This window comes from Trachemys scripta, chromosome 17 (assembly GCF_013100865.1).
Source record: "Trachemys scripta elegans isolate TJP31775 chromosome 17, CAS_Tse_1.0, whole genome shotgun sequence".
NCBI lineage: Eukaryota > Metazoa > Chordata > Testudines > Emydidae > Trachemys > Trachemys scripta.
In genome coordinates this window covers 14894699-14915141 of record NC_048314.1, presented here as the reverse complement: position 1 = coordinate 14915141, position 20443 = coordinate 14894699, and the positions used below count along the sequence as shown (strand labels likewise).

The 20443-nt window shown below is 48.4% G+C and overlaps 1 protein-coding gene across 4 annotated transcripts in view; it reads right to left on the bottom strand.

The window, feature by feature from the left end:
• The window catches only part of NCS1 (neuronal calcium sensor 1), a 138701-nt gene that overhangs the window by 88477 nt on the left and 29781 nt on the right, over nucleotides 1–20443 (bottom strand). For 2 of the 4 annotated variants that reach the window (XM_034751901.1, XM_034751903.1), the window contains exon 2: nucleotides 8933–10336. In XM_034751901.1, coding sequence (XP_034607792.1) covers nucleotides 8933–8996 — 64 coding nt within the window. In that variant the 5' untranslated portion in view covers nucleotides 8997–10336. Of the gene's footprint in view, nucleotides 1–8932; nucleotides 10337–17716; nucleotides 17736–18333; nucleotides 18456–20443 lie in introns of those variants that run through there. The other 2 variants (XM_034751902.1, XM_034751904.1) reach the window with 2 other exon arrangements.

Here is a 20443-nt window from a genome sequence, read left to right as displayed (position 1 = left end):
GATTAAAGAGCTCATTATCAAATATTTGTACCCCATGTAAAGTCACCCCGTAACCTTCTCTTTATTAAGCTAAGTAAGATAAAGTCTTGAGTCTCTCTCTATACGGTATGCTTTAATCAGTCTCAGGGCTTGTCTCTGAACACTTTCCAATTTATCAACAGAGCAAACCTAAAGCTGATGGGCTCTATAGCATAACAGCTAGCCCAGTAGTTCTCTGCAGTAATGACCAAGGAGCTCAGGCAAAGGTTGTGGGTTCACATCCCACCATGGTTGCTTTTTGCTATTAATTTTACCTGGGAGATGCTCCAATTCTGTGATGCTGGGCAGCAGCGTAAGATGGAACGATAAGGTGCAGGGAATTAGGCCAGGTAACGCTGAGCCCAGCGTGGAAGGGAGGGTTTTAGTCTCTTTGAGGAGCTGCTTACCATCTGACTGATCTAGGTATCCAGTGTTACTTCCCTAGGGTAAGAAAGGGGGCCTAGTAGATAGGGCATTGAATTCAGGAGATCAGGGTTCAATCCCCTCTTCAGGCAGAGACTATGTTTATGTGTGTGACCTTGGGAAAGTCATTTTATCATCTCTGTGCCTCCGTTCTCCATCTGTAAATGGGGATAACAGCACTTCTCTAACTCCCAAGGATCTCAGGATAGAATCTGAGGCCTGGTCTACACTACGGGTTTAGGTCGACTTTAGCAGCGTTAAACCGAATTAAGCCTGGACACGTCCACACAACGAGGCCCTTTCTTTCGACTTAAAGGGCCCTTTAAACCGGTTTCTTTACACCACCTCCGACGAGGGGATTAGCGATAAAACCGGCCTTTGCGGGTCGGAATTGGGGTAGTGTGGACGGAATTCGATGTTATTGGCCTCCGGGAGCTATCCCACAGTGCTTCATTGTGACCGCTCTGGACAGCGCTCTCAACTCAGATGCACTGACCAGGTAGACAGGAAAAGACCCGCGAAGGTTTGAATTTCATTTCCTGTTTGCCCAGCGTGGAGAGCACAGGTGACCACGCAGAGCTCATCAGCACAGGTAACCGTCATGGAGTCCTCCCAGGATCGCAAAAGAGCTCCAGCATGGACCGAACGGGAGGTACGAGATCTGCTCGCCATATGGGGAGATGAAGCAGTGATAGCTGAACTCCGTAGCAGTAAAAGAAATGGAAAAGTATTAGAAAAGATCTCCAAGGCCATGAAGGACCGAGGCCATAACAGGGACACACAGCAGTGCCGCGTGAAAATTAAGGAGCTAAGGCAAGCCTACCACAAAGCCAGAGAAGCAAACGGAAGGTCCGGGGCAGAGCCGCAAACTTGCCGCTACTACGCGGAGCTGCATGCGATCCTAGGGGGTGCAGCCACCACTACCCCAACCGTGTGCTATGACTCTCTCACTGGAGAAACACACAGGGAAGACGGTTCGGGGAACGAGGAAGATGACGATGGAGGTACTGTAGGTAGCTCACAGCAGCAAGGAAGCGGAGAAACCGGTTTCCCCAACAGCCAGGATCTGTTTGTTACCCTGGACCTGGAACCAGTAACCTCCGAACTCACCCAAGACCCTCAGGGCACACAGGAGACCTCTGGTGAGTGTACCTTTGTAAATATTTGTAAACATTACACATGGTTTAAAAGCAAGCGTGTTTAATGATTAATTTGCCCTGGCAATCGCGGCCAGTACATCTACTGGAAAAGTCTGTTAACGTGTATGGGGATGGAGCGGAAATCCTCCAGGGACATCTCCAGAAAGCTCTCCTTTATGTACTCCCAAAGCCTTTGCAAAAGGTTTCTGGGGAGGGCTGCCTTATCCCGTCCGCCATGGTAGGACACTTTACCACGCCAGGCCAGTAGCACGTAGTCTGGAATCATTGCATAACAAAGCATGGCAGCGTATGGTCCCGGTGTTTGCTGGCATGCAGACAATATCCATTCCTTGTCTCTCTTTGTTATCCTCAGGAGAGTGATATCATTCACGGTCACCTGGTTGAAATGGGGTGATTTTATTAAGGGGACATTCAGAGGCGCCCGTTCCTGCTCTTCTGAACAGAAATGTTCCCCGCTGTTAACCATGCGGTGGAGGGGAGGGGTGAAGTGATCATCCCAGAGAATCGTGTGTGTGTGTGTGTGGGGGGGGTGGTTTACTTGTGTTTGTGCCGCATGTTAACCGGGAAACTGCAGCCCCCTCCTTTTACATTGAAACCCCATTTTAAATGGACAACCCAATTCATCCTTGAGATGGGAAATGCGCTGCTGTTTGCAACCTTTCCCGCATGTTAAGAAGGTTAAATAAGCCAAAACACTGTGGCCTACGATGGCTGCCTGCAAGCCGAAATATGCGACCTTGTAATGAAAGAGTGTACCCATTGTTCCCTAAAATGTGTCTTTTTTAACCACCTCTCCCTTCTCCTCCAGCTGCAAATGTTTCTCCTTCGCAGAGGCTCGTGAACATTAGAAAGAGAAAACGTAAGACGAGGGACGAGATGTTCACGGAGCTGCAGATGTCCTCCCACGCTGATAGAGCACAGCAGAATGCGTGGAGGCAGTCAATGTCGGAGATGAGAAAAGTCCAACATGAACGAGAGGAGAGGTGGCGGGCTGAAGACGATAGGTGGCGTCAGCTTGCAGACAGACGGCAAGAGGCAATGCTCCGTCTGCTGGAGCATCAAAGTGATATGCTCGAGCGTATGGTTGAGTTGCAGGAAAGGCAGCAGGAGCAGAGACCGCCGCTACAGCCCCTGTGTAACCAACAGCCCTCCTCCCCAAGTTCCATAGCCTCGTCACCCAGACGCCCAAGAACACGGTGGGGGGGCCTCCGTCCACCCAGTCACTCCACCCCAGATGATCGCCCAAGCATCAGAAGGCTGGGCTTCAATAAGAGTTAAAGTTTTAAAATGCAGTGTGTCCTTTTCCATCCCTCCTCCCCCACCCATCCCTGCTACCTTGGCAATTATCCCCCTACCTCTGTAAGGAACTAATAAAGAATGCATGAATGTGAAAAAACAATGACTTTATTGCCTCTGCAAGCGGGAGGGGAGGGGAGGGTGGGGTGGGGTGGTTGGTTTACAGGGAAGTAGAGTGAACCGGGTCGGGGGGGGGGTTGGAGGGTTCATCAAGGAGAAACAAACAGAAGTTTCACACAGTAGCCTGGCCAGTCACAAAACTCGTTTTCAAAGCTTCTCTGATGCGCACCGCGCCCTGCTGTGCTCCTCTAACCGCCCTGGTGTCTGGCTGCGCGTAATCAGCGGCCAGGCGAGTTGCCTCAACCTCCCACCCCGCCATAAATGTCTCCCCCTTACTCTCACAGATATTGTGGAGCGCACAGCAAGCAGCAATAACAATGGGGATATTCTTTTCGCTGAGGTCTGAGCGAGTCAGTAAGCTGCGCCAGCGCGCTTTTAAACGTCCAAATGCACATTCCACCACCATTCGGCACTTGCTCAGCCTGTAGTTGAACAGGTCCTGACTCCTGTCCAGGCTGCCTGTGTATGGCTTCATGAGCCATGGCATTAAGGGGTAGGCTGGGTCCCCAAGGATCACGATAGGCATTTCAACATCCCCAATGGTCACTTTCTGGTCCGGGAAGAAAGTCCCTTCCTCCAGCTTTCGAAACAGAGCAGAGTTCCTGAAGACGCGAGCATCATGTACCTTTCCCGGCCATCCCACGTTGATGTTGGTGAAACGTCCCTTGTGATCCACCAGGGCTTGCAGCAGCATTGAAAAGTACCCCTTGCGGTTTATGTAGTCGGTGGCTTGGTGCTCCGGTGACAAGATAGGGATATGGGTTCCGTCTATGGCCCCGCCACAGTTTGGGAATCCCATTTCAGCAAAACCATCCACTATTGACTGCACGTTGCCCAGAGTCACTACCCTTGCTATCACCAGGTCTTTCATTGCCCTGGCAAATTGGATCACAGCAGCCCCCACAGTAGATTTGCCCACTCCAAATTGATTCCCGACTGACCGGTAGCTGTCTGGCGTTGCAAGCTTCCACAGGGCTATTGCCACTCGCTTCTCAACTGTGAGGGCTGCTCTCATCTTGGTATCCTGGCGTTTCAGGGCAGGGGAAAGCAAGTCACAAAGTTCCATGAAAGTGCCCTTACGCATGCGAAAGTTTCGCAGCCACTGGGAATCGTCCCATACCTGCAGCACGATGCGGTCCCACCAGTCTGTGCTTGTTTCCCGGGCCCAGAATCGGCGTTCCACGGTATCAACCTGCCCCAGTAACACCATGATTTCCACATTGCTGGGGCCTGTGCCTTGTGAGAGGTCTATGGCCATGTCAATTTCCTCATCACTCTCGTCGCCGCGCTGCAATCGCCTCCTCGCCTGGTCCGGGTTTCGCCTTGGCATGTTCTGGCTCTGCATGTACTCCAGGACAATGCGCGTGGTGTTCATAGTGCTCATAATTGCCGCGGTGATCTGAGCGGGCTCCATGATCCCAGTGCTAGCTATGGCGCCTGGTCAGAAAAAAGGCGCGAAAGTAGTATCTGATGGACCAGGAGAAGGAGGGCGGGAGGGAGGGAGGGCCGAGTGACGACATGGCGTACAGGTACAGGAACAGGGAGAAACACAAACAACTGTCACACAGAATGGTCCCCCCAAAGATTAAACTGGAAACCCTGGGCTTAGCAGGCCGTTGATTTCACGGAGGAAGGGGAAGCAAATGAACACAGAACAAATCTATTTTTTACATCTTAAGGTGGCAGCCGACGCTGCAGCATGAGTGACAGCCATACCAGTATGACGATGACGGATACCAATCATAATATGCCATCATCTGCCAAAAGGCAAGGGGCTGCTGCTGTGTAGCAATGCAGCCCCACGTCTGCCAGCCCCACGTCCGCCAGCACCCAGCATCGCCCTCGGCCTCTTCTGGGTGCTTAGCAGACAATATTGGGCAATTGGCAGAAAATAGTATATTATGACTGGTAACCGTCATCATCGAAACAGTAGCATGTCTGCCCAGGTGGCCATGATTGACAGCCATACCAGTACGACGACGACGGGTACCAGTCATAATATACCATCGCCTGCAAGGGGCTGGTGCAATGCAGCACTACGGCTGCCAGCCCCACGGCTATCACTCATGCTACACCGTCTACCGCCAAAAGGCAGTTAGCAGCTGCTGCTGTGTAGCAATGCAGTCCCACGTCTGCCGGCACCCAGAGGACATATGGTGACGGTGAGCTCAGCTGAGCTGAGCGGGCTCCATGCTTGCCGTGGTATGTTGTCTGCACAGGTAACCCAGGTAAAAAGGCGCGAATCTATTGTCTGCCATTGCTGTGACGAGGGGGGAGGGGCCTGACGACATGTACCCAGAACCGCCCGCGACACTGTTTTGCATCATCCGGGCATTGGGATCTCAACCCAGAATTCAAAGAAAAGGCGCGAACCGCTTCTCGGCTCGAGCTGTGGCGCAAACGTAGTATCTGACGGCCTAGGGGAAGGAGGGAGGGGGGCCGAGTGACGACATGGCGTACAGGCACAGGGAATTAAAATAAAGAACGGTGGCTGTGCATCAGGGAGAGACACAAACAACTGTCACAGACTGGTCCCCCCCAAAGATTAAACTGAAAACCCTGTTGACGGAGGGAGGGGGAAGCAAATGAATACAGAGAAAATCTATTTTTTACATCTTAAGAGGACGGTGCAGCGTGACTGATAGCCCTCGGCATCTTTCTGGGTGCTTGGCAGCAAATACTGGGCGGTGTATGACGATGGTCTTCAGGCCTATTGCACGAGCTGCTGCTCAGGGAAGACTCTGCTAACGTGCGATGACCCGACTTGTAATAGGCCGGCTAACAGTCATAATACACCATTTACTGCCAAAAGGCAAGCCCCACGGCTGCCAGCACCCAGATCGCCGATGAAGGCTACCAGTCTACTGCACCGTCTACCGCCAAAAGGCAGTTAGCAGCTGCTGCTGTGTAGCAATGCAGTCCCACGTCTGCCAGCACCCAGAGGACATATGGTGATGGTGAGCTCAGCTGTGCTGAGCGGGCTCCATGTTGTCTGCACAGGTAACCCAGGTAACCCAGATAAAAAGGCGCGAATCTATTGTCTGCCGTTGCTGTGACGGGGGAGGGAGGGGCCTGACGACATGTACCCAGAACCGCCCGCGACACTGTTTTGCATCATCCGGGCATTGGGATCTCAACCCAGAATTCCAAGGGGCGGCAGAGACTGCGGGAACTGTGGGATAGCTGTGGGATAGCTACCCATAGTGCAATGCTCCGGAAGTCGACGCTAGCCTCGTACTGTGGACGAGGTCTGCCGACTAGAGCACCTAGAGCATTTTATTGTGTGGACATACACAATCGGCTGTATACAACCGATTTCAATAAAACCGGCTTCTATAAATTCGAACTAATTTCGTAGTGTAGACATACCCTGAGGCACTCAAATACGATGGGGATGAGGGCCATGTAAGTACCTAGATAGACAGGAAAGTGCTCGCTCTTCTTGACAACTGTGGCAAAGGTGCAGGAACACTTAAGCTGAAATGTTTATCACCAGAGGTGAGGCCTGGAATGATGAGAACTAGACAAACAGAGTCAAATTCTAGTTACACGGGTGCAGTTCTGCTGAAGTCAAGGAGGTCGTATTCATTTATCAGAGAAGAATTTAGGCCATGGGATCAAATTCTGAGTCTGGGTCTGCATGTTTTATATGCCCACTCCTGTACACGCAACCGGACTTCATCTGCACACATCCAGTTGGTGGCTGCGTGCGCCTTGCTGCCCAATCTGCATGTGCAAATGTGAGTTTAGTACCTACAATAAAAGCTGCAGTGAGCTGCGTGTGAAACAGCAGATGTGTAAAATCAGAGACCAGCTTGCAACTACCTGAAATGTGGCCCATAGTTTTTGATAGTGCTTGTCACTGGGCAGACTGACCAAAGCCAAGAGGTAGAGGGATTTTTTGTGATGGGGGAGGAGAAGCTGGGCACGCAGAAGAGAAAACTGGAGAGAAGAATAGTGGTGACGCAATGACTGATTTAAAACAAATGACCCCTTGTTGGCCCCATCTAGCAATGGAAACATCCCCGTATGAATGACAATTTCACAATACTATTATACTTGTTCAGCATCTATTGTTGGCAAGACATAGGATATCATGATCCTTTGTCTGCCACATATTTCTCCCTAGAGGGATACACTGCTGTGTAAAGTGAAACTACAGAGGAGACAAAAAAAGATGTCAAGGTAGCCCAGTGTCTGGTACCACTCAGCCCGGAAGTTTGTGATGGTGTCGGATCATCTCGGAACCATCCCCGTTTGTTCTGAAGGACAGAAATGGATATGAGATTGTGTCACGGCAGACAAAAGTCAGCGTGCAGGCTTGGAAGCCTTTAATGACTTGCTCCAGTGCTCTATGCATCAGACTGCCCAGTGGATGTAGAGAGCAGCACTGAATGATGGAGTTGTGCAATGCACCAGCGTGGCTCTGTTCCCTATGGGAGAACCTGCTGCATCCTAATCTATTGCCTTTTTGGGTAAGTGCTGCCGTGGGACTGCAGCAGTGACAGTGGAGAGAGAGCTCCTGGGTCTGTTAGCTTTCGAGCGCTCTCCAGCTATGCAACAATAATACCTCCAACCTGTGCGCAGAGAAGCAGACTTGAACACAGCAGCCTTGGCTGTACCTTCCTGCTTTTCTTTAATACACCCTTAGAATTGATCTCAATAAGCAAAACAATCCAGCAGCTTGCAGTGTTAATAAGATTACATCAGCGATCCAAACGAAAAATCCACCCATTTAACAGAGCAGATTGTTAGGCTGATATTTAAGATTCCTGGAGAAAAAGAAGGAGCTTTCGGGTGTCTGACCCTTCACTGTGCTCCATAACACGGAGAAGATCCCTCTGCCTAATGAACCCAAACTTTGAAAGCTACAAATGGTAGAGACCTTACATTAAAAAATGCTTCTTGGTTCTGAAGTGGAGGTGGCAAGGAGGGGAGAATTGAAATGGGGTTCTCTCTGCGCACCAATGTATTGGTGACATTTCAGATTAGAGTCAGGAAGCCCCATAAAGGTCTGGAAACTGTGGATCCAGGTAAAGTGCACATCAAGTTAGCAAATGATGTCATATGGGGGAGGGAGACATTCCTTGACTGTGAGTTATTGGTTGCTTAAAGCTAGAGGGGAAAGTTTTTTAATGGGATGGGGTGTTCCCCTGGCTCCTGTCCCTCCCACCCCCACACCAATAAATCACTGTCTATATTCCTCTCTTTCCAGGCTAACCTCCTCTGAATTCTTGCAACCGAGCACAGCAGTGCTTGAGCACTCCATTAGGGGAATGATTAAGAAACTGTCAATGTTCTACAAAACCCAATGCTCAGAACTAAAAATAAACCAAGACACCAGGGGGTGAGAGGGAAGGGAAAGAATTTCAGAACTCGGTGCAAATTCTCCAGCAAAGCAAAGATTGCAGCAATGTTTACCACTGAACATTTTTTTCTGTCCCTCCCTTTCACACACCCCCACGGGAGATGTTTGGGGGAAAAGGGGGTGTTCTGCTCTCCTCGCCAACACTTCAGTGCATCGTGATGTCTGAATCACCAGGCTGAGCTTCTCTAGAAAGAAATACTTGTTTGTCTGGTGCTTCTCACTGAATAACGATACGATAGCGGGGGTTCTCCCTTCTGTGATGACCCCCTCAAATACCTGCCTTTTCTTTTGCTTTCTTTATCAGTGCAGCAGATCGTGCAAATGCTGCACACCATGACACACTTACACATCCCTCCCCTCAACCTTTGCAGGGGCATGCATTCCCGTGACACAAACAGCACATGTGCAGCCCCCAAATGCGAGCAGCAGGGTCCCATACGGAAAACCAACAGCATCTTTTGATCTTGACCGGCTCCTACTCCATCCCTACCCCTAGTACGAGAGCAATCGGAAAGTTGCCTGATTGTAAGGGGGTTAGAATACTTACAGTAGGTCTTCCTGGTCAGCTCTTCCACAACTTCAGGCTTCAACTTGCTGTTGGATTTCCCCATTATTGCCCAGCAGCTCTTCCTCCAGATCACTCAGTACATCAATCTCTATATTGCCTTGTAACTCCCCCTCTCTCACTGAGGGGTCATCCGAAGGCTTGCCTTGACTTTAAAAACAATTCAAAATCACCTCGGGTTCTTCTTCCAATCTCCTCTCCTTCCTAGAACAATGTTTCTTTAAAAAACACAAAAGCAGCAGCAGCAATGGAGTAAGGGGGAGAGGGAAGAATTGCTTTTGTTTTAGTGGTGCTCCCACCTTCTGGGAGATGGGATTTCAGTCCTGGAGGAGTTTACCCCACTCTTCAATTGAAGAATAACGCTAACAAACAGAATTGCTACATTACACTTGGGGAGAGGGCTTTGGGGTTCGGTTTTTTTACAGCGACCAGAGCTGAGGTTACATTTCAGTCATGGTTTCTCTTCATAAAAAATGAAACACTGCAGGTGGATTTGTTTTTCCTCCCCTGCCCTTGCTTGCACAGCCTGGGAAGGAAGGTTATTGTGTGTGTGTGTCTCTCTCTCTATCCTCCCGGTAGCTCTGTGGAGTGTTGCTGTTGTCGTCCCTGGTTACAGAACACCCTCCCCTCTTCCTTTCGCTGTGTAGCTTCAGCGGGCGAGGATTTGCTGCTGCCTGCTGCTCTGCTGATAAGGTGTTAACTGGAATCTGCCAGTCAGACAGCAGCAGGCCAATGTCTTCTGTCTCCCTTTCTTGTCTCCTCACTCTCCTTTTAGATCAATCCTCTAAAAAACCCCACAACCCAATCACATTTTCATTCAAAACAACTCAATGGCTTCTTCTTTCTCTGCAGATGCTTTGATTTCCTTCCTCTGGGGCCTGAAGGGGAAACGCTTGTTTTCTCTAATTTGGAGCTGAGTGTCTAATGGAGATCGGAGATTCCCCCACTCCCCTCTCTCCAAAGTGGTGTATTTATCTGCGATTCACAGAAGTTAGGGATGGAAGAAACTGATTGGGTCCTTCGATCCGCCCTCTGCCATTGAGGAATCTGCCTTTGTTTTATTGGAAAGTGGCAACGATATATTTGGCGCTAGGTAAATAAATGGGATTATTATTGTCACTATACTGGTTTCTGCCTTGACGCAAAGTCCCGTTAATGAGATTTACTGCCTATAGCACTATAGCATTTGTTTTGAAGACCCATATTCCTTCTCCCAGCTTCCTTTGCCTGTGTTCTTGAGATTGTTTCTCTTGATGTTTTCCTGGCACGTAATAATTTACAAAGAAGTGACTTTTTGTGAATTTCGTAGATAACTCTAAGGCGTTTGCTTGCTTTCTCTCCCTTGGGGGAATTTGATAGCGAGTATGCAGCTAGGGTAGCAGAAACCTGCAAGAAACAAAATAGATTTTCATCACTGACAGGTGGGTCTTTGTAAATCAATATTTTCCTTATCTCAAAGATAGAGCGTGCCCAGATTGGTGGAACACTCGGCCTACCAAGCTGACTGTGTTGCAGATGATTAACATACATCCCATCCGACAACGTGTCTCTACTTATGCTATTTATCTCCAAAGAGATCAAATAATGTACTGCAATCTATGAGTCTTGCTACAGTCATTTTTATCCGTGAAAGGGACTCTTTCCCCTCTGGAGCCAGTCAGAAACATAGATGTTGGCCCCTTCCCTCAAAGAGCCATGTGGGTTCTTTGATGTTAAAATTAGAACTTACTAAAGATGACATACTGAGCCATCACACATCAACCAGTTGATCACAGAGGTTGGAACATCACCGCCCCTTATGCACCAAACACATCAACAGTGACCTCTCTGCACTAGACACCACATTAATATTATAACCCATAAGCAGGTGAAGATTCTGACCACCCAGCTAGTAACCTCAGCAACAAAGCACCTCCCTGCAGGCAGTTCCATTTATTTTAATTTAATTAATTAATTTAATTATTATTATTTTTTAATTAATGGAGATATCCCATCTCCTAGAACTGGAAAGGACCTTGAAAGGTTATTGAGTCCAGCCCCCTATCTTCACTAGCAGGACCAAGAACTGATTTTGCCCCAGATCCCCAAGTGGCCCCTCAAGGATTGAACTCACAACCCTGGGTTTAGCAGGCCAATGCTCAAACCACTGAGCTATCCCTTCCCCCCCAAAGGTGCACTGCTCGCTCAGGTTCAGGAGAGTGGTGAAGGAAGAAGAGCATTGATGGGGTTAAACCTGCCAAGGGAGAAGAAACCTACTGAAGTCGTGCCCTCTCCTGCCAATTTCCAGTGCTTGCTCTGTCTCTGACTTGTTCGATGACCTTAGGTAAGTCAGAGGGACCATCGTTTGGAGAAGTGGCCTCTGATTTTTTTTGGTATGCTTCAATTTTTGGCACCTCCCACTTGGAGGTTTCACAGGTATTACTCAGCGCCCTCACAGGGCTCTCGTGAGGATTAATTCATTCCTGTTTGTAAAGTGCAAATGGAGACCGTGTGGAGACTTTTTGAAAATCTGACCCCAATCAACCTACCCATGGGCCATACAGAGAATCACTGACAGAGGTGGAAATACAGCCCAAGAGATCATAGCTTAGCCTAGGCCAGTGACCTTTAATCCTATTCCACCTGGAGCTAAAACCCATCCATGTTTTTTTGCCACAACCCACCCAACCCCACAATCCTTTGCAGCCAGGAAGGGGAAGAGTATCTTTGGATACAGACTGGCTAACCTAGTGAGGAGGACTTTAAACTAGGTTTGATGGGGGCAGGAGACAAAAACCCACAGGTAAGTCAAAAACATGGAGACCTCGGAGGAGGGTCAAAATCTGGGGGGGGAGCATGGGCCATTATAGCAGGGACAAGGGAGAGACAAGAGGGAACATAGAGGGGAAATCAAATCAGTATCTTAGAGGTCTGTACACTAATGCAAGAAATATGGGGAATCAACAGGAAGAACTAGAAATGCTAGTGAATAAACACAACTATGACATAGCTGGCATCGCAGAGACTTGGTGGGATAATACGCATGACTGGAATATTGATATAGAAGGGTACAGCTTGCTCAGGAAGGACAGGCAGGGGGAAAAAAGAGGAGGTGTTGACTTGTGATTCAAAGATGGATATTCTTGGATTGAGGCTGAGTTGGAAATTGGAGACAGACTTGTTGACTTATCTCTGGGTAAGGATAAAAGGGGTAAAAAACAAGGGTGATGTCATGGTAGGGATCTACTACAGACCATCTAACCAGGAAGAAGAGGTGGATGAGGCTTTTTTTAAACAGCTAACAAAATCATCCAAAGCACAGGACTTGGTGGTGATGGGGGACTTCAAATACCCAGACATCTGTTGGGAAAATAATACAGCAAAGCACAGATTATCCAACAAGTTCTTGGAATGTATTGGAGACAATTTTTTCTTTCAGAAAGTGGAGAAAGCAACCAGGGGAGATGCTGTTTAGATTTGATTTTAACAAACAGGGAGGAACTTGTTGAGAATTTGAAAGTTGAAGGCAGCTTGGGTGAACGTGATCATGGTAATCATGAAATAATAGAGTTCATGATTCTAAGGAAAGGTAGGAGGGAAAACAGCACGCTAAAGACAATGGATTTCAAGAAGGCAGACTTAGCAAACTCAGGGAGTCGGTAGGTAAGATCCCATGGAAAGCAAGTACAAGGAGAAAAACAGTTCAAGAGAATTGGGAGCTTTTCAGAGACACTATTAAGGGCACAAGGGCAAACTATCCCACTGTGTAGGAAAAATAGGAAGTATGGCAAGAGACCACCCTGACTTATCCAGGAAATCTTCAGTGATCTGAAACTCAAAATAAGAGTCTTGCATAAAGTGAAAACTAGGACAAATTACAAAGGATGAATATAAATAAATAACACAAGTATGTAGGGACAAAATTAGAAAGGCCAATGCACAAAATGAGATTAAACTAGTTAGAGACATAAAGGGTAACAATAAAACTTTCCACACAAACATTAGAAGCAAGAGGAAGACCAAGGAAAGGGTAGGCCCTTTACTTAATGAGGTGTGAAAGACAATAACAGAAAATGGCAGAAGAGCTAAATGACGTTTTTGTTTCAGTTTTCACCAAAAAGTTTAGTAACAATTAGACGTCTAACATAGCGAACACCAGTGAAAATGAGGAAGGTTCAGAGGCTAAAATAGGGAAAGAACAAGTTAAAAATTACTTAGGCAAGTTAGATGTCTTCAAGTGGCCAGGACCTGATGAAATACATCCTAGAATACTCAAGGAGCTGACTGAGGAGACAACTGAGCTATTACCGATTATCTTTAAAAACTCATGGAAGACAGGAGAGATTCTAGAGGACTGGAAGATGACAAATATAGTGCCCATCTATAAAAAGGGGAATTACAGACCAGTCAGATTAATTTCAGTACCCGGAAAGATAAAGGAGCAAAGAACCAGGCAATCAATTTGCAAATATCTAGAAGATAATAAGGTGATAGCAGTCAGCATGGATTTGTCAAGAACAAATTGTGTCAAATCAACCTAATAGCTTCCTTTGATAGGGTAACAAGCTTTATGGATGGGGGGAAGTGGTAGACGTGGTATATCTTGACTTTAGTAAGGCTTTTGATACTGTCTTTCATGACCTTCTCATAAACAAACTAGGTAAATACAGCCTCGATAGAGCTACTATGAGATGGGTGCATAACTGGTTGGAAAACTGTTCCCAGAAAGTAGTTATTAGTGGTTCACAGTCATGCTGGAAGGGCATATCAATGTCCTGAAGGGGTCAGTCCCGGATCTGGTTCTGTTCAATAACTTCATCAATGATTTAGATAATGGCACAGAGAACACACTTATAACATTTGCAGATCCTACCAATCTGGGAAGGGTTGTAAGTGCTTTGGAGGATAGGATTAAAATTAAAAATGATCTCGACAAATCGGATAAATGGTCTGAAGTAAATAGGATGAAATTCAATAAGAACAAAATGTGAAGTACTCCACTTACAAAGGAACAATCAATTGCACACATACAAACTGGGAAATGACTGCCTAGAAAGGAGTACTGTGGAGATGGATCTGGGGGTTATAGTGGATCACAAGCTAAATATGAGTCAACACTGTTGCACAAAAAGCAAACATCATTCTGGGATGTATTAGCAGGAGAGTTGTAAACAAGATACAAGGAGTAATTCTTCCACTCTAGTCTGCGCTGATAAGGCCTCAACTGGAGTATTGTGTCCAGTTCTGGATGCCACATTTCAGGAAAGATGTGGACAAATTGGAGAAAGTCCAGAGAAGAGCAACAAAATGATTAAAGGTCTAGAAAACATGACCTATGAGGGAAGATTGAAAGAATTGGGTTTGTTTAGTCTGGAGAAGAAAAGACTGAGGGGGGACAGATAACAGTTTTCAAGAATATAAAAGGAGAAGGGAGAAAAATTGTTCTTGTTAACCTCTGAGGATAAGACAAGAAGCAATGGGCTTACATTGCAGCAAGGCAGGTTTAGGTTGGATATTAGGAAAAGTTTCCTGTCAGGGTTAAGCACTGGAACAAATTGCCTAGGGAAGTTTTGGAATCTCCATCATTGGCGATTTTTAAGAGCAGGTTAGACAAACATCTGTCAGGGATGGTCTAGTTATTGCATAGTCCTGCCTTGAGTGCAGGGGAAAGAACTAGATGACCTCTCGAGGTCCCTTCCGGTCCTACACTTCTATGATTCTATGAGACTGTAGCCAGGAAAAAAAACAAAAAACACATGGCTGATGTTGGGTGCTGGGATTTGTGGAGCTAGCACTGGGTGTGAGGAGGTTACCTGGGCTTGGTGAGGGCCAAAGGAGAATTGGTCATACAATCTCACAGTATATGAAAGCTCTGTGTATGTGCTAATTATCTCTAGTGCTCCACTGCTGCTTATCTTCTCTCCTACCTTGTATTTTAAATCCTGCCTGGGCTGTCCGGACATGCCCTTACTCCTCAACTATCAGCAACTGCTGAGGGAAATAATAGACACTTTAAATAATAAAGTAAAGGCTGTTCTGTAACCCTGCAAAGAGTATAGTGCAAATTGTGTGTGTGTTTATAAGGAACAGTGTGGGTGGGGGTAGGCAAGCGTGGATTACAGTACACACATGGTATGTTTCTTTACTAGTGAAGACTGCCACAGTCAATTGTCCAGGGACATATTCCCTACAGCAGACATTTCTAAAATACATAATCCTCTATTAGCAAACCATCCACAAACAAGCTCATTAAGGCAGCAAAGTTTAAAAACACAGCAGCATCCTTTATCAACACATCCCCAGCCTGGGCAACAAAAGGCTGACGGTAATATACCGGTACGAGACAAAAGAAAGGAGGCACAAATTCTCCTCTCTTATGCACGAGTGTCAACAGGAATAAGCCCACTGACTTCCAGTGAGTTACTAGGGATTTACATCATCGACTCAGAGACTTTAAGGCCAGAAGGGGCCATCATGCTCATTTAGTCTGACCTCCTGCATGTCACAGGCCACAAAACCTCACCCACCCACTCCGGTAACAGGCCCATAACCTCTGGTTGAGTTACTGGTGTAAGTATGAAGGCGGGGGGGGGTGAAGTCCTCAAATCTTAATTTAAAGACTTCATGGTACAGAGAATCCAGCATATCTGAGAGCAGAACGTGGCAAGAGTCTGTTCTCTTCTAGATGCTACTTAGATTGTAATCCCCTTGGGGCAGGAGCCATCTTTTTGTTCTGAGTTTGTACAGCACCTAGCACAATGGGGCCTGGTCTATGCCTAGGGCCCCTAGGCACTATGGTAGGGCAAGTAATAATCAAATAATAATAGGGTGGTAGTGAGGCATGCTAGCTCATAGGCCCCTACACTAGTAAGAGGAAGCCTGGGGGTAAGGCACTGATTGGGACTAAGGAACACTGGGTTCAATTCTAGCTCTTCCACAACATTCCCTGTGGGACCTTGGGCAAGGCAATTTCTTTGTGCCTCAGTTTCCCATCTGCAAGATGCAAATAGCAATACTTCCACTTTGCTTATTTACATTGTAAGCTCTTTGGCGTAGAGACTGTCTCTTGCTGTTTATGTACAGCACCAGCACAAGGGTCCCCCCCTCTCCGGGGAGGCCTCAAGAACCTATTGTAATAAGCAACACCATCCCAGCCTAATCATTTTAGTACAAAGCTCTGCTGCTGAGAAACTGATGTTAACAGGATTCAATTAAATTTAAAATCCTACCCTGCCTATGCCACAGAAAACACTAAAAAGAAGCTGAGATCACTTGGTGAAAGGATAAAAGTAATCAGGAAAAAAGCTAGTCAATTTCTCTCCCTAATTACTGACATTGGCTTTATTCCTTCCTTGGTAAGTAAAAAGGTAGTGGGGTGTTGGCAAGGATGGAATGTTATTTCCAAAGATACAGAGACACAAGTTGCTTCGGGCAGGCTGGCTTAAAATCAGAATGGGACAAAAGAATTCTGACTAAACATGAAGCATGCAGAGAGTATCTGTACATGAATGAAATATTAAGGTAATTTCCTTACAGAGGAAACTGAATGCTGGGCCAGCACTTGAATGCAGCTTTGCTTCATGAACTCCCCTATGTCTCCCTTCTGAGATATACATTACCATCCTGGGCAGCTCTCTTTATCACATCGCTAGCTACTGCGGTACAGTACTGCAGCGTAATCAGCAACAACCTTGGAGCAGGGTAACAACAGACACAGCATGCCACAAAGGATATTAAGTCTCAAGACTCAGAACTAGCTTTTCCATTAACCAACTGTTTGTGTCCTGAGTTTATACACCTTCTGTTCACCATACTGCAATCTGCTGCCATGGAAATGATTATTCATTCAACTATATTCATTATTCTATCATCCTCGTGATCAAACAAGGCTGGCAGGGAGAAAGTTCATGCATAAATAAAAAGCACCGAAGGGGTTTAGAGTATGCTCTATTATTACTGGAAGAACTGTGAAATGTGTAGATCTGGTGTACAGTAAAATCTGTTTCTGTAACAAACTCTCCCCCCCACCTCCCCTTGGGTGTTTATTTTAATGGGTTTAATAGAATTACTGAATTCTCTTTAATCGGTACCCAGCAAGTCTATTAACTTCAGAAACGCATTATTTGTTACAGGTGGGATAACCACTCTGCAGTCAAGAATGATTTAATAAGCACCTTTATTTGCCTTCATGAGTCTTTTTTTTTTAATTTAAGACTTCATTGTCATTTTATTATGATGATTATAGTCACTTCATCAAATATTGTTGGAGCTATGTGGCAACATTTGATTATCCACCCTTTGTACATTCCGGTCATTTACTTCGCAAGGCAAATGTTCTCCTCTTCCCCTTTCTTTGCGTATGTACATATATATTTAAACAAAAGAGAGTGGAAAATATAAACTCAAAGAAGCCTGACACTGATCCAGCCCCTGCTAGCGGCAGTGTTCTCCTAAACAAATGACAACGGGGTATGTTCTGTGCATGGCCAGCATCCACAATAACACAATGCTTTGTAACATGTAAAGATCCCATGTGTCCCAAGTTGTTAGTATTATTGTTGTTTGCAGCAGAGCCTAAAGGGCGCAGCTGAGATCAGGGCCGCATTGTGCTAGGTTCTGTACATACATAGAATAAGAGACAATCCCTTCCGGGAATAAAACCCAAGTCCCCCTGTGTCCCAATCCGGTTTCCTAACCACAAAACCATCCTTCCTTTCAAAGAGGCATTGCCAAAAAGCTATCAGTATTTGCAAGGCACAAACAGTGACCACGGCCACAGGCGCACACCTGGTTTTTTGTTTCTAACGCCCCTAACCCCCTGGGACTGGAAGCGCTTTTTGGAGAGCCGGAGGGTGTAACATGGTAGGAATTTCGATACAGGAATTGGGGCTGTCCCTATTAAGGAAGCAGAGGTGGCAAAGCCGGGAGGGCCTGGCTCCTGTCTTCTCCGGGGTGACAGACGCAGCCTTCGAGGCATCCGGCTGGAGGAGTTTCTCCCATTTAAAGGCAACGTCCCCCACAGGCAACCTCATGTCTCCCTCGTCTCCAGGCATCTGGAGAGGCTGGGGCGACGCGCAGGGACTTATCTGGGCATCTCGCTGCGTCCCAGGGGAGGGCGCCTGCCTGCGCCCAGCCTCCCCCGGTGCCGTCAGAGCGGATCGCGGCCCCCGGGCCGCTCCTGGGAGGCCGGTCCGGCGGCGCAGGGGCTCGCAGGCAGCGCGGGGGGGATTCCCGCCGCTGGGGGCCCCGTGCGGCCCGGGCCCGGCTGCTCGCACCTCTCCACTCCCGCCCGGGCCCGGGGCGATGTGCCAGGCAAAGCCCCCCGCGCCGGGGCCGGGGCCGGTGCCACGCGGCGCCGCGCTGAGCCGCCCCCGGCCCGGCCACTCCCCCGCTCCCCTACTCACCGGCAGGCTCGGCTCGGCTCGGCTCCGCTCCGCCGGGCTCGCCGCGCTCCCCGCCCGGGCCTCGGCCCAGCCCCGCTCCGCCCGGCGCGTCTCTCCTCCTCCCGCAGGGATGCGGAGCCCGGGGCGCTCGGGGGCCGCTCAGCGGGCGGCGGGGTCAGGGACACGCGTGGGCCCAGCACAGCCGTGACCGCCGCGGGGGGCGCACGCGGGGACCATCACGATCCCATCGGGGGTGGGGGCGAAGGGGTGACGGTCGAGGCCTGGTTGGGAAGAGGGGGGGTCACCTCCACTGACCCTCAAGCCCTGTCACCCAGGGGCTGAACGTGGGGACTGTGACCCGGACCAGTGCTTCCCAACCAGGGGTCCGGGGCCTGGTAGGGGGGCCGCAGACAGGTGTTAGACTCGCTACAGCCCAGGGCAGAAAGCCAAAGCCCCGCTGCACAGGACTGCAGCCCAGAGCCCCCCAAGCCTGAGCAACTTAGTGCGTGAGGCCCCCTGTGGCATGGGGCTCCGGGGAATTGCTCTGCTTGCTACCCCTTAATGCCAGCCCTGACTTTTATATGCAGAAAACCAGTTGTTGTGGCACAGGTGGGCCGTGGAGTTTTTATAGCATGGGGGGGGGAGGGATTCTGAAAGAAAAAGGTTGAGAACCCCTCACCCAGGCATACTCAGGCAGGGTGTCCGGCCCTCCTCTCAGTGTTTCACCGGAGGGGGGTTGTGCGCGGCTTCTGTTGAAAGCTAAGCACTGGCTGAATGCCATGCTTATTGCGAGAGGTTTGTCTGGGAACTAGGGTAAGAGATCTGCAAAATGTAGAATATTAGGGTGCGAAACAGTTGAAGCAACCTGGTCACCTGAGGTGAGACGGGGTTTCAGGGCTAACTCAATCAGCGCTGAGAACAATCCACACCACTTCGTGCAGTGGCTGGACCAGCCACTTACAAAGACAAATGAACCCCAGCATTGTTTTTCTGAAGAGGGGCCCCTTGGGCTGAGACAATAGTCTGTAACTGTGTAAGAGCAGAAGAAGTGACACAAGTTGTTACCCATGACTGAGGAGAAACTGCCAGTGCGGGTGTCTCTTTAAAGGTAGAGTCCAGCTGTCTGAACTGGACTAGCGTAGTGCTGTAAAGATTGACCACTGGGTGAGAGAAATACCTCATGTAGCAGCCAATTTGACACCCAGGGCATCTCTCCAGCACTGTAATCTCTATTGATTCCCTGTTGGTTTCTGGGAGGAGTTCAAGGGGTTCTTTTTTACCTGTGAGGCCTATCAGAGACCACTTTTTTCCACGCCGTATAGCCGTAGTCAGCAGAGCTGCTGGAGTTGCCTTGGCATTGCTGTTATCCCCATTGACCAAAGGGGAATTAAGGCACAGAGAGCCCAACAATACACAGGGAGGCTGTGGCAGTGCACAGCACTAAATGTGGGTTCCCAGGTTACTGCTCTAACCACTGCACCATCTTTCCTCTTCAGGCTGTAGGACAGATGCTACTGCCCATCTGAGTTCAGGGAGTACATTCTCCCATAATATTCCACTTCAGCGGACTGAGCATTGGGCAGGGTATGCAAATATCTTATGCTGAAGCAAATGATCTAGGTCTTGAGACTGCCCCAGAAGGTGGGACACTGGACATGATACTGTTGGCCCTTCCTGTACAGCGTCTTCCTCACTTGCAGTGTAGTGGCCTGCCCTGGTTCAGAGATGGATGGTTAGAGTGGGCATGATCCTCTCTAGCCTAATTCAGATTGTAAACACACTAAGACAGAGATGGTGTCTTCCTCTGTTTTGCACAGCGCTGAACAGGCAAGTGAGAAATCCCCTCACCACCCTGAGTAAGAAAATTCTCCTGGGTAGCAGGGGCAGAGGCCGTGCCACCTTCTCTGTCAGTGTGGTACCAAGCACATGGACATCACTCAGTGATCACACTTAGGCTACATCTACACTACAGGGGGGAGTCGATTTAAGATACGCAAATTCAGCTACGTGAATAGCGTAGCTGAATTCGACGTATCGCAGCCGACTTACCCCGCTGTGAGGACGGCGGCAAAATCGACCTCTGCGGCTTCCCGTCGACAGCGCTTACTCCCACCTCCGCTGGTGGAGTAAG